General features: G+C 43.8%; 1 protein-coding gene across 1 annotated transcript in view; it reads right to left on the reverse strand.

The window, feature by feature from the left end:
- The window catches only part of RNF175 (ring finger protein 175), a gene marked incomplete at both ends in the record, with an annotated part of 49,487 nt that overhangs the window by 16,560 nt on the left and 18,397 nt on the right, over positions 1-14,530 (reverse strand). Inside the window, 2 exons of the mRNA XM_080697995.1 lie at positions 814-921; positions 7,010-7,164. Of these exons, the coding sequence (XP_080554121.1) occupies positions 814-921; positions 7,010-7,164 (263 nt within the window). The remainder of the gene's footprint in view (positions 1-813; positions 922-7,009; positions 7,165-14,530) is intronic.

Raw genomic sequence — 14,530 nt, forward strand, 5'->3', positions numbered from 1 at the left:
AATTTCATGGAACAGAAACTTGTAGTTCAAACCCTTGAAAGGGAATTGAAGCCGGGCCTGGTGGCGCATGCTTGTCATCCCAGCATTCAGGATGTTGAGACCAGAGGATCGCAGTTCGTGAACAGCCTCAGCTACTCGGTGAGGCCCTCTGCAACTCAGTGAGACCTGGTTTCAAAATAAAGAATAAAAAATAGGGCAGAGGGTGTAGCCTAGAGGTTGAATGCCCCTGGTTTCCATCTCCAGACCCCCAAAAAAAAAAAAAAAAAAAAAAAAAGGAATTGATTCCTTTGTTTGGGAAGAATCCAGAGGGAGAATCCTTGTGTTAACTGGTTTCTTGAATTTGCTAGCAGATCAAAGCATTTCTTTTTCCTTCTCCTCTCCACCCCCGCACCAAAAAAAGAACTACTCAACCACCTGCTGGCTTACTCTCAGTGGTGATTTTTTAAAATTGTCAAATGAAGCATAAACTCTCTTTAAACTACAAATTAAAAAAAAAAAACGTAGAGTACTCCTTTCTTGCTTTTCTAGTGGTTTCTACAGTGATAAGACTATATGTGGGTATCTACTAAAAAAAAAATGTGTGCATGAGCCAGGTGTAGTGGTGCATGGCTATAATCCTAGTACCTGGGAGACTGAGACGGGAGGATCACAGATTTGAGGCCAGCTATGGCTGGCCTCAAAATAAAAAAAATAAAATAGGGTTGGTAGTGCATGTAACATGATAGGGCCAAATGCTTCCAGAGAGAAGGTGATGAGGTGAATGTGCCGAGCAAAGTGCTTGTGGACAGTACTGACCTAACTGGAGAGACTTACTTGAAAAAGAAATTGAATCCACACATTGTAAACATGATCGCCAAATAGCCCACAACACCAAACGCATAGCTGAGTTTGTAGATAAGAAGAAACCACTTGTAGACCAGTCTGTGGGGTGAAAGATGACAGTACAGAGCATGATATATTTTATCTTTTCAAACATTTTTATACATCAAGTTTTAGTTTCTAGAATTTGATTTAGTACATGCTGTACAGATTATAACTGGCATACGTGTGTCAGTTAAGATCAAGAGTGACTGATAGTTTTAATATAACAACAACAACTATTTAATAAATGCTACTATCTTTTGTATGTGTTTCTTGTACGCACATTTTAGGTTATCTATTTCCCTCAAGTAAAAGTGGCCTTAGGAATAGTTCCTACGTGCCCTGCTGCCTGCCCCCTACAGCTTCTCATGCGGCCGGGGTTGGCTAGAGTGATTTGGACAGGAGAGAACACTTCGGCTCTGTCTTCTTGTGCTACGTGGACGGGTCCTTTGTGTATCATCCCTGAGCTCACCAGGACCGTGTCTGAGGCCTTTGCGTATCCCCACAAGTCCAAGCAGACACAGGATGGAGAAAGAGAGCTGAGCTCAAGGAGCCCTTTCCTGTTTCCTTCCTTTCTTTTCTTTTTTGGTACTGGGGGTTGAACTTAGGGGCATTCAACCTCTAGCCTTTATTATTATTATTAATTATTATTATTATTATTATTATTATTATTATTACTTTGAAACAGGGCCTCACTGAGTTGCATGAGGCTGGCCTGGAACCTGCGATCCTCCTCTCTCAGCCTCCCAAGTACTGGGATGACAGGTGTGCACCACCACACCTGCTCCATTCCTTCCTTCACAGGCAGTGAAGGCTTTTAAGAAGCTACAGCAAGGGCCACGTGGCTGCTCTCCTCCTAGAGGCCACGAGAAGAGTTTGGAGACGCAGCTCCATTCCAGCTGGGCCACAGTAGAAGGGCCCACGGAGCAAGGCTGGTGGGAGAAGCAGCTGCGAGCTTATGCCTGGTGCCCAAAGACACTGAAGGGGCGGCTGGAATGTTGCTTACTAGGGTATCCAATGGCAGGAGGCTCTGTTTGTCTCTTGGTTTTTCCTCAAACAACCTCTTGGAGCCCTGTCCCTGCCTTTCACCCCAAACCACATTTAAAATCTGGCTCAACCTCTCACTTCCAACCCTCACGTTCCCCAGCCTCCTTCCTGTTGCAGCCAACACACCAAAGGCTTAAGTTTTATGCTGTCACCGAAGCGAGTTTGCAATGGCATTTAAAGAGATGCTGTATTTCACGGACTTCCACTGAGAAGGGACTGCCCGAACCCTTATGGTGTAAGTGGGGGTGTGGGCCACCCTCGGAAGTAAGCTGTCATTTCATAATTTCTATAGTAATTTAGAAGGACAAACAGGGGTCACGGTGCCGGTCCCTCCGTCAGGCGCACCCTGCCTGCGTAGGGGAGGCAATGGTGAGCTGTGGGGGCCCCGATTCTCACATGGCTGCAGTAGGTTGGCTTAAGTTGCTATGAGGCTGTGTTGCCTCTATAGGGGGCCAGAGAGGTCTTGGGGGCCTATGTCACAGTGACGCTTGCTCCATTGTTTCTTTTGGTTTGCTTGTACTGAGTGGTTTGGACTTCTGCTCAGTGCAGCCAGATCACGGTGGGGTCCACAGTGCTCAGAAGGGCGACAATGGGGGCGCTGGGCACACCCTGAGAAGGTGCGCCTTGCCGACCCCACCACCAGCCAGCACCAGAGGGTGGGTTCCTTCAACCCCACACCTACCTGGTGCATCCTCTCTCCCTGTCTTGAGGGCCCCTCTCAAAGCTGTGCCAGCAGGAGAGATGTTCTTGGATTAAGAGGGTTTTGAGTCAAGGTCTCTCTGCAGGGAGCGGCTGGTTGGTTTAATGAAGCCACAGCGGGCTGCCGAGCAGAGCTTCCCAGGCCAGTCGTCTGCAGTTGATCCTGGGCTCTGCTGCTTGCGGCCTGTGGCCCTTGGTCAACATTCTTGGCATTTCTTCCCATGATTGCCTCATTTATAGAGTGAGTATGATATAGGGCCAGCTCCTGACATCGTTCCGAGGATTATGCGAGATAATGTTTTAGTGTTTAAAAGTGCACTTGGCACTAATGCTCCGTGTGCCGCGTGATTGTTAGAGACGTGTTAGATTTGTCCACATCCCAACCTTTCTGCTTATTTGGGGTTATACGTTTGGGGGAACAGGAGAGTCCAGAACTTCCTTGCTACTCACACTTACCCTGAGAAGCAGATGAGCCGGATAAGGAATTGTGTGCCTGCCTCCGGGGAGTCTCAGATGTGAGCCCTTCCTGGGGCTGCAGTGGATATGGTCAGGCGTACTTTTCGGCTTGTGCATGGCCTGATTTCTGAGCCCGAACTTCACTGCTTACCAGACAACCCAACCAGTAAGCGAGGGGACTCTCACTTCCCCTTCTCTGGTACCAAGAGACAGCTTGGTGTGCTGTGAGGGAGGAACAGCTGGGGTTCACTCGCTGGGGCCGGAAACGCTGCCTCCTGCATGGGGTTGCCTTGTGTACCAGCGTGGATTCGCTTTGCCCAGTTTCCTAGCCAGTTCTGAAATCCCCAAACGGAAAGCAGTAAGATCTGACTCATCTATGAGAAATGACAAGTCCATGAAGATCCCAGGGCCCACTATCCCTATTACAGTGAACTCCTTTGTCTTGCTGTTTTCTAGAAGAGGCCCTTATCAGCCTCTCCCATGGGCTCTGCCAGTGTGGAGGGTCAGCTGGTCAGTGGAGCGCTTGGCTCTGACTGACCTGCAGGGGGCAGAGCTGAGGCAGGCAGGAAGGAGCTGAGGTGGATGTGCTGGGTACTCAGCTATAAAGAAGAACAAAATCACGTCATTTGCAAGAAGATGGAAAGACCTGGAGAACATTATGTTAAGTGAGATCAACCAAGCACAGAAAGAGAAGGGACATATGTTTTCTCTAATATGCCCAAACTAGGGAGCATTGGGGATACCAGAGGGACTCCAAATAATAGAGGGGAAATCTCAGCAAAGCTAGAATGGAAGGATAGGAGAGGAAGAAGGCTGAGGTTGGTTTATGGAGGAGCTACATACAAATTTATATAAAAATATAAATATAGCATGGTTAGCATGGACAGTCATTGTTGGGAGGGGGAAGGGGAAGTGGGGGAGAGAGAGTACTAAACACAATCTGAATGTATGCCATTTTCAATATGTTCCACATAAAAATAAAAATTAAAAAAATATAAAGAATCAGATGGCCGGCAACCTGACGTGTATGAGCTGGGAAGAGTACTGAAGCAGCATCTGGGCATTTCTTATAATGACGTGCGTCTGCACTGGGCGAGCTGAGGTGCCCAGAAACACTGTGTTTAGTGAGGGCAATTTATTGTACAGTGGGAAAGGGAGCCATTCTCCCTGAAATACAATGTAGATTATATCCAGGGGATAAAGACAAGCACATTTGGAGTCACCCCAAATTCAGAGCACTTTCACAAATCTTCAGTAGCTCACAACATTTTGTAAGGAGGAGGAAGGTGCCATATGTCCATTTCTCTGCTGAGTCAACAAGGTCCCACAAAGGCTGTCCAAGACCCCAGGCTGCCCAGGGGCAGAAGATCTCCTAGCACTGCCACGAAGCACTTCCCAAAGTGCAACTAAATGGAAACACTCAGACACCTGTATTTCAATTTCAATTTTATCATCATATTATATGATTTCTTTCACTGCGTATTCTCCTTCACCAGACTAGGAGGAAAAGTTAATGTTTATCTCTCCTACTTTTGAAGGACCAAAGTGACACCATGACAGGCTTCAGTCAAAGCTTTAAGTAAAGTAGGCCTAGGTTTCCTTTTCTTAGAAGTTAAGTTTCTATAACTCATTGTCCCTTCTGGAGAAACTGTAATTGTGTTAATCTGACTTTGCCCTAGACACAGCCAATCAGTGCAGAATACCTCTATGTCTGGAATCAGTAGATAACCAAGCAAGGTCACTCTGCTCTGAGAAAAGAGACCCCCGCTCAACTTGAACATTCTTGAAATAGGTACCGGGGCTGGACCAATCAATTTTAAGTTTAGATGGCGGAAATTTTCTTGACTACAGCCCTTTCCTATAGCACAAAAGCTAAACCAATCAGGGGCCAACAGTGGTTGCTTGGTTACAAAACAACCAATCAATGTAATGGTGGGACTGTCTTCTTAGGGGATAAAAGCTTTGTTCTTGGGGAACAAAGTGCTCTTCCTCCATGACCACTGCGTTGGTGTATGCGGAGAGCCCAAGCTCGAGCTTGAATACAATCTCTTACGTAATTTACATCGGACTCAGCTCCTGGTGGTTTTTGGCGGATAATGGACTGGCATAACACTTTTTCAGAGGATAGAACCAGATATCTAAGTGGAAGCCAGGTGTGGTGCTGCATGCTTGTAATCCAGCTACTTGGGAGGCTGAGGCAAGAGGATTGCTAGGTCAAGACCAGCCCGGGCAACTCAGATTCTGTCTTAAAATAAGATGTAAAGGCCGGGCGTGGTGGTGCACGCTTGTAATCCCAGCATTCGGGAGGCTGAGACCTGGAGGATTGCGGTTCGCGGACAGCCTCAGCTACTTAGTGAGGCCCTCTGCAACTCTGTGAGACCCGGTTTCAAAATAAAGAATAAAAAATAGGGCAGGGGGTGTAGCTCGGAGGTCGAATGCCCCTGGGTTCCATCTCCAGACCAGCAAAAAAAAAAAAAAAAAAAAAAAAAAAGATGTAAAAAAGGCTGGGGTTGGTAGAGTACACTTGGGTTCAATCCCCAGTAGTAAAAAAAAAAAAAAAAAAATTACAGAAACTTATGATTTGTTCTCCAAGAAATCAGAATGGTTGGTGTCTTATTACTGTTTTGCGCTTTACACACTTTATCTCACTTACTCACAGAACACAGGAAGCAAGAATTGACACATAGGCAGAAAGGCTCTCGGGAGATATTTGTGAATGATACAATGGAATTATGTAGATCTTAAGAGGTTGGCAATGGAAATTAAGTGATCCTTATAAATGTAATAAGTTGGCTGGGCGTGGTGGTGCACGCTTATAATCCCAGTACTGAGATTGCACGGCTGAGACAGGAGGATCGCACGGGTTCGAAGCCAGCCTCAGCCACTTAGTGAAGCTCCCAGCAACTTAGTGAGACCCTGTTCTCAAATAAAATATAAAAATAGGTCGTGTAGCCCAGAGATAGAAGGACACTAGGTTCCATCCCCAGTACCATACACACACACAAAATAAATGCAATAAGTTTGCCCCTGCAGGGTGTGGTGGTGCACGCTTGTAATCCCAGCACTTGGGAGGCTGAGACAGGAGGATTGCATGGGCTCCAAGTCAGCCTCAGCTACTGAGTGAGGCTCTCAGCAACTTAATGAGACCGTGTTTCCAAATAAAGTATAAAATAGGTCTGGGAGTATAGCCTGGAAGTAGAAAAGCCCCTGAGTTCCATCCCCAGTACCCCCCCACACACAAAATAATAAGTTTTCTCCTTATTTATGACATATTAGATATTTTCAGATTAAAACATAAACAACTCTTGCTCTATTTTAAAATGTATATTGTGGAATAAAACAAAATGCTCAGCTAAAAATAAACATGCACCTTGTGCTCTAGAAATTTTAAAAAGTGGTTTCACTTCTCTTTCTGGTGGCCTTCTTGAGCTGATATTTGAAGTTATAAATTTTACAATTATGTCTGGATTGCCATTAGATGATTAGCATGCATTAATAGCAGTGTAGACAATTTCCAGATAGTATTTCTACAAAAGATAAAAGAAGTTAAAAAGAAGTATAATACTACCTTCCCCTCCACAGGCAAAAATAAATCAATATACCTTTTAGTGTTTAAAATAAAAACTGTGTGTGGTGGTACATGTCTGTAATCTCAGTACTTGGGAGGCTGAGACAAGAGGATCAAAGGTTCAAGGCCAGCCTCAGCAAACTCATGAGGTCCTCGACAATTTAGACCCTGTTTCCAAATAAAAATAAGGCCGAGAATGTAGCTTGGAGGTAGAATGGTTCTGGGTTCAATACCCAATACCACAAAATAAGGAGAGAGAGAGAGAGAGAGAGAGAGAGAGAGAGAGAGAGACAGACAGACAGACAGACAGACAGACAGACAGACAGACAGACAGACACGGGCAGGCGATTATGCAGAAAGAACAAATGGAGTACGTACCGTGGTGTTCTCCCTGAGAGGGGTTTCCGAGTGGCTCTGAAGAGGATGTAACTGGTAACAACTGAGAACATCCCCCACATAGATAGAAACCGCCACCAGTAAAGCTTTATTGTGAAATACAAAGGGACAGCCCACATCTGCAGCAAGGTCACCAGCTGTCAGATAAACAAACAGAAAGTCTCCTTCAATGATGGATGGCCTAAATGACATCTCTATTATTTTTAATATATGTTATTTTGGGGTTTTAAGGACAAAGCACAGGGCCTTGTGCATGCTGAGCCCCACCCAGCACCAGCACCTCTGGGGCACCCAGAACCTTCTCTGGGGGACCCCCCTTCACCACGAAGTCTGCACCATGAAACTGGCTCACAGTTCAACTGTGAGGTGCCCTAGACGGATCAAGGGGTGGGAAGAGCTGGTACAATCAAGTGAGCCATGGTGCACACACCTGTAATCCCAGTACTAGGGAGGCTGAGATGGGAGGATCATAATTTTGAAGATGGCCTCAGCAACAGAGCAAAACCCTGTTTCAAAACAAAAAATAGAAAAGGTCTGGGGTGGGGTATGGCTTGGAGGTAGAATGCTTCTGGGTTCAATCCCCAGTACCATTAACTAACTAGGAAGTTGGAGGGGGTATAGTTCAGAAGCAGAATGCCCCAGGGTTTAATCCCTAGAACCAGTAATCAACTAACTAACTCACTAATCAAATAAATAAAGGGCTGAGGGTATAGTTCAGAGGTACAATGCCCTTAGGCTCAAACTTCAGTACCACAAAAGGAGGAGAAGGAAGAGGAGGAGGATGAGGATGAGGAGGAGGAGGAGAAGGAGAAGGGAAGAGGAAGAGGGAGGAGAAGGGAGAGGAGGGAAAAGAAGGGAGAGGAGGGAGAAGGAAGAAGAGGAGGAGAAAAAGGGAAAGGAGGAGGGAGAGGAGGAGGGAGAGGAGGGAAGAGGAAGGAGAGAAGGGAGAGGAGGAGGGATAGGAGGGAGAGGAGGAGGGGGATTGGTACAACAGTGATCTGACAATTCAAATGGGAGGTAATCTAAAATGCCCGTCTCGTGTCATCTTCTGTCTTCTCTTTTTCTTTTTTTCATATTTTATTTTATTTATATGTGGAACATATTGAAAATGGTGTACATTTAGATTGTGCTTCATGCCCTATCTCCCCATTCCCCTTCCCCCCTCCCAATAAAGAGTGTCCAGGTTAACCGTGCTATATTTATACTATTACACATATTCGTATGTAGCTCCTCCATTGAACAACCTCAGCTTTCTTCCTCTCCGATCCTTCCGTTCAAGCTTTGCTGAGATTTCCCCTCCATCATCTGGAATCCCTCTGGTATTACCACTACTCCCTAGGTTGGGCATATTAGAGAAAACATATGTCCCTTCTCTTTCTGTGCTTGACTAATCTCACTTAACATAATGTTCTCCAGTTCCTTCCATCTTCTTGCAAATGATATTTTATTCTTCTTTATAGCTGAATAGAATTCCATTGTGTGTATTTCCCATAATTTTGCAATCCATTCATCTGTTGATGGAGATCTAGGTTGGTTCCATATTTTGGCTATTACAAACTGTGCTGCTATGAACGTGGGTATGCATATGCTAATGTAGTTCTCTGATTTCAAGCCCTTTGGAAAGATACCCAGGGGTGGTATAGCCGGATCAAATGGTGGATCTATTCCCAGTTTTCTAAGGAATCTCCACACTGATCTTCATAGTGGCTGAAGTACTTTACACTCCCACCAACAGTGTAAAAGAGTTCCTCTTTCTCCACATCCTTGCCAGCATTTGTTGTTTGATTTCTTTATGCTTGCCACTCTGATTGGGGTTAGATGGAATCTCAGCATAGTTTTGATTTGCATCTCCCTGATGGCTAGTGATGTTGGACATCTTTTCATGTATCTATTGGCCATTTGTATCTCTTCTTTTGTGAAGTGTCTATTCAGTTCAGTTGCCAATTCCCATTAAAATACCAACAACATTTCTCATAGACCTGGAAAAATCAGTTATGAATTTTGTATGGAGAAAGAAAAGACCCAGAATAGCCAAAGCAATTCTCAGCAACAAGAACCAGGCAGGAGGCATCACAATCCCGGACTTCAAATTATACTATAGAGCAATAGTAGTAAAAACAGCATGATATTGACACAACAATAGGCAGACTGACCAGTGGAACAGAATAGAAGATACAGAAACAAACTCATACATCTATAGTCTTTGACAAAGGGGCCAAACTCATACGCTGGAGAAACAGCCTTTTCAACAAATGGTGCTGGGAGAAATGGCTATCCATTTGTAGAAAGTTGGATCTGGATCCTCACTTCTCACCATGCACAGGAATCAACTTGAGATGGATCAAAGACTTAGAAATCAGACCAGAGACTGTGAAGTTATTAGAGAAAGGCGTAGGCCCTACACTCCAACATATAGGCACAGGGAGTAACTTTCTCAATAAGATTTCCAAAGCGCAGGATATTAAAGCAAGAATTAACAAGCAGGATTGCATCAAACTAAAAAGTTTCTTCTCATCAAAGGAAACCATCAAGGACCTAAAGAGGAAGCCTACAGAATGGGAGAAGATCTTTACCAGCCACCACTCTGATAGGGGGCAAATATCCAGAATATAAAAAGAGCTCAAAAGACTCTACACTAGCAAAACAATCTTCTGTCTTCTGACTGATTCAGATGAAAGCTGTTTGGAGCAGTTGTCAAATGGGCTACCAATGCCCGTGCAGCCTCTGTGCTGACTGGGGTGGGGCTCAAATAAGCTCCTGGGGAGGAAACCACTGGAAACCTGGCTGCAGTATGGAGAGCAGGGGGCTGCTGTGGCTGTCTTGTGCCCGAGTGGAAGCGTGCAGGGGCCTGGGAGGGGGAGGTGGCACTCAGCAGCCCTCCGCCTGAGCTCTATCCCGGCCTGCTCTAGGTGGGCTCCCCGCCTGGGCCTGCACCTGTGCCTCCCCTTTCCCTTGTGTCACTCCTTTTAGTTATGGTGCCTTTTCCAGGTAGCCCACTGTGTGGAGTCCATTCTTTCTTTTACCTCTGTGAATAGCCCTTCTGGGGCCTGTGCCACTGACCCGAGACCAGCAGCCTCTGGAGGGTCCTTTAGCCCAGCTGGCCCCACCACCGTCAGGGAGAAGTGGAGAGTGAGCTGCCGCCACTGACCTGGTCACAGAAGGACCAATGCCAGCTCGTCGTCGCTCCTGTGAACCGCAGTCGGGTTTAGCCAGGAGCAACGATAACCTCTGGTCTTTTGTGTTTTATTTCAAATAACAGACTAACCACCTGTTATTTCCTCAGAATGAATATTAAAGGAATGGCAAAGAGTTTTGTCTTGCTGTGTGGTTGTTAATTGATCTTTAGTGGTACTTGGTAGTGCCCTGGTTGGATGACTCTGAGCCTGGATCCTGGTTTAGCAGTAAAGAGTCACATGACTGGTTAATTACACCTGCCACTGATGTGGGAAGAGCAGTTAGAATTTGCATGTCACATATTTATAAAAAAAAGGCTGGTGACATTTATCTCCTAAACCTTATTAATATTTATGACAAGTCGTAGGGAAAAATGAGTCTGTAATACACTTCTGGCCTCTTTAAATAGGACTTGGTTTTTAGCAGTCTATGGTCAATAGCAAAAACTACTGGATAGGACTTTAGAATATAAGTGAAAAGAGCCGGGCGTGGTGGCACATGCTTATGATCCCAGCGTTTGGGAGGCTGAGACAGGAGGATCCCAGTTCGTGGCTAGCCTCAGTTACTTAGTGAGGCCCTTTGCAACTCAGTGAGACCCTGTTTCAAAATAAAGAATAGCTGGGCATGGTGGTGCACGCTTGTAATCCCCATGCTTGGAAGGCGGAGACAGGAGGATCGCACAGGTTTGAAGCCAGCAGTGCTGGCTTAAGAGACACTGTTTCCAAATTAAAAGTATAAAAATAGATCTGGGAGCGTAGCCCAGAGGTAGAAGGGTTTCCAGGAACCCCAGTACCACCCCCCCCAAAATTAATAAATAAATAAAAATAGGGCTGGGGGTGTAGCTTGGAGGTAGAATGCCTATGGGTTTCACCCTCAGTACCAAAAAAAGAAAAAATAAAAAAGAAAAAGAAAAAAAAAAAGATGTAAGTGAAAAGGACAACACCACAGCCATCTATGTTCAGTATCAGATAAGAAGGTTCGCCCCAGGCTCTTCTTTCTCTCTTGATAGCTCCATAGCCATAAACCAAAGCTTTGAATCAGAGAATCATTCTGTCTTCTTTCAGAGAACACTACAGATATTATGCACATGCTTTTGAATGGAAATGCCCATGGAGCAGATCTAATAAATATTTGAAGAGTTCAGGAACAAAATACTATATTTATTTTTAGATTTCAGAGAATACTTTCAGGAAAGATAGTTATTCTTGCCTGAGTTAGTCAGATAATTATCTATTCTATTTTATGGGTGTGGTCAAAGTTAATGAAAGAGTTGGCACCTTTATCTATGACCCTGGGATAAACATATATCCACAAGTGGGAAGGACAGGCTTTAGATGAGGATGCAGAATATTTTTTTCATGGGATCTGAAATCACATGCTGGTATGACGACGCTAACACGTAGCATTGGCAGCTTTGATCCTATGCTATTGATAATTATATGTCACTGACGTTAAAAAAAGCCATGGCTTCTGATAGTCAAGGAGATAGGCGTGGTGAACTTCATCTTTTAAAATCTGATTACCTGTCATCTGTATTTTCATCTAAGAATTTGACTCATTTATCTCCCTTCTATAAAAATGATGAAGTGTTTTGAATAAAAAGTTAAGTCAGTTCAATTTAATTTAGTGAAACGACTTAAGATAACAAACCCTGGCATTACTAATCTATGATAGCTTGGAACTACAGTTGGACTATACTTTTATAAATATGAGTTCCCTCCCTGTGGATCTATAAGAACAAACTATTTCTAGAAGATCCCAAATTGCTCTTGCTGGATGCCTGGATTTAATTAACACTGAATAACAATGTATAGACACGCTAGTTTTTAAAATAGGCTTTGGAGATAAAAACAAAAGGAAAGCAAAAATTCATGATAATGTATTATGTACGCAAATATCTGACTTCTTAACTATCTTTAAAGTGCATACCAAGCACCATATTTTCTCAACATGCAAAGAGAACGGTCAGAAATTTGCATTAGGAATTTAATGATTGTATGAGAAGTCACTTTGAAACGAGGGCCACATTTCATGGGAACTTAAAAGATTCTTTATCAATTTCCAGGGCAGTTAAAACTTCTCATTTTTTAACAGTAACTGCCGCATATGAAATGTAGGAATGCCGTGCCTCATAAATAAACACGTGAAATCGAGGCGCATACACGCGAAGGAGGAAGCCTGGCATCTGGAACACGTTAATGATGCCAGAGGGGTCACCATCTGGGCATGTGTGTATAAAACACATCTGCATTGCTGGCGAAGGGCAGCCAGGCATCTGGATCACATCACCCACGCTCTCCCCACCCACACGTCGTAGCAGGAGGAATTTCAGATGCGGCCCAAAGGTACCAGGCTTTTGCCTTGTTACCATGCCTATAATGAATGCAAAAAGGATTGCAGATCAAGTCAAAACAAAGCTATCTTTCACTTGTCTAACTGTGCCGCGTGATGGATGTCATTTAAGAAGGAAGGAAAGGATTTACGTGGTGCTCATTCCCTTTGAACTACAAATGCCCGGCACTCTGCAACCGCCTGCGTGTGCGTGCAGGGAGCGCAGGATGCGCAGGGGGTGCTCAGAGGAGAGCAGAAAAATGTTATGAAACAAATGGCTCGGGGAAGCACTGCTGCTATCAGTACAGGGACAACGAAGAAAAGTGCGGACATAACTCGAGCAAGGAGAAAAGTCTGAGGTCTTAGCATAGGGAGGGCTCTTAGAAATCCGTTTGGTCCATATTTCTATCTCCAAATCAATCCAGGTAGTTGATTTTGCTATTTAACTCTTAAGGGAGATTCTGTACTGTTCTGTGCGTGTGTCAGCATTTATGGGCGTGTGTGTGTCGGTATTTGCACCTTGCCGCGTTTTTAAAGGATTCGAGCAGACACATGCTGTATTGGCACAGTAATATTTTCTAGTGTTTCATGGCTATTTATAGGCAGGAGGTTTGATTTAAATAGAGCATTGTTTCAATCTGTGGCAAATTATTTGCCTGTGTATTGAGGCAAGTTACTAGCGTGTCTGAAACCCAGATTCTGTGGAGGTGGTTGTCAGGCCTTCTTTTGATTTGGAGAGTTAATAGAAGGATCCAGAGGAGGGGGTTCTTCCTACTACTGCAGATAGGAAAAGTAGATGCACTTATAAGGAGGTAGAGAAAGTGAAGTTGAAAGAAATTTTATTTTTAATTAAGTGCTGTCAAAAGCATTTGGAAATAATTTAACTTTGGAAACTTTGCCAGTGTCCACACCACATCGAGATTATCAACTGGAAAGAGAAAATTTTAAATATTCAGATGGTGGATTCACATGGCATTAAATTTACTGTAATTGATCAGGTGCGGAGAAGTAGAAAGTCTAATACATTATTGGTGGGAGTGCAAATTAATGCAACCACTTTGAAAAACAGCATGGAAGATCCTCAGAAGAATGAAAACGATCTTACCGTATGACCCAGCAACACCACCAATGGGCATCGACCCAAAAAAATGAAAACAAAACTACCAAACCAATGCATGAGTATCTGTGATCACAGATGCACAATTCATCATTCCCAAACTATGGCACCAGCCAAGATGTCCATCAACAGATGAGCGGACTACAAAACTATGGGATATGTACACAATGGAATTTTACCCAGCTATAAAGGAGAACAAAATTATGGCATCTACAGGAAAATGTCAAAAAACACACAAAATCAGATGTTTTCCCTAATATGTGAAAATTAGGGAGAAATGGGTAATAGGAGGAACTCTAGTTGAAGAAGGGGCCCTATAGAGGAGCAATTAAGGTGACCTATCTGAGGGGATGGGAGGGGAAAGAGGGAAACTCTTAAAAGCACATGATGTGCTTAATCATATCAAAGTCAATCACTAAATCAAGCATGGGAATGAGGGAGGGAAGGGAATGGGATGGGGATTGGATAAGGGCTAATTGGGTGAGGTGTGCATGTATGTCTCCACAAGTTTTTTATTCCATCAGGATGTTTGACTACAATGCACCAATAAAAATATATTTAAAAAATAAAAATAAACGACCAGAAAAAAAATGTGGCTATTTGGAACCATTCAGGTGCTTAGTGGCCTAACAAATACCTTGTATTTACTTTATAGCTATACTTTATGATATCACAAAGAGCAGATAATATCATATTTTAAAACTTTATTTCCTAAGTAAACCATTTCCTTTGCTTTGGGTATTTGTAATAAACTGCTATGTATTTGTAAATTATATAGCTGCTAACGGGTCATAGACCATAATCTATCTGGACAAATTAAGTGATTGCTTTAGAAGAGGATAAAAGTTGTATCTGAAGATATTTTGAGCTTTCTGAAATTA

This window comes from Muscardinus avellanarius, assembly GCF_963383645.1.
Source record: "Muscardinus avellanarius genome assembly, chromosome: 6".
NCBI classification, from domain to species: domain Eukaryota; kingdom Metazoa; phylum Chordata; class Mammalia; order Rodentia; family Gliridae; genus Muscardinus; species Muscardinus avellanarius.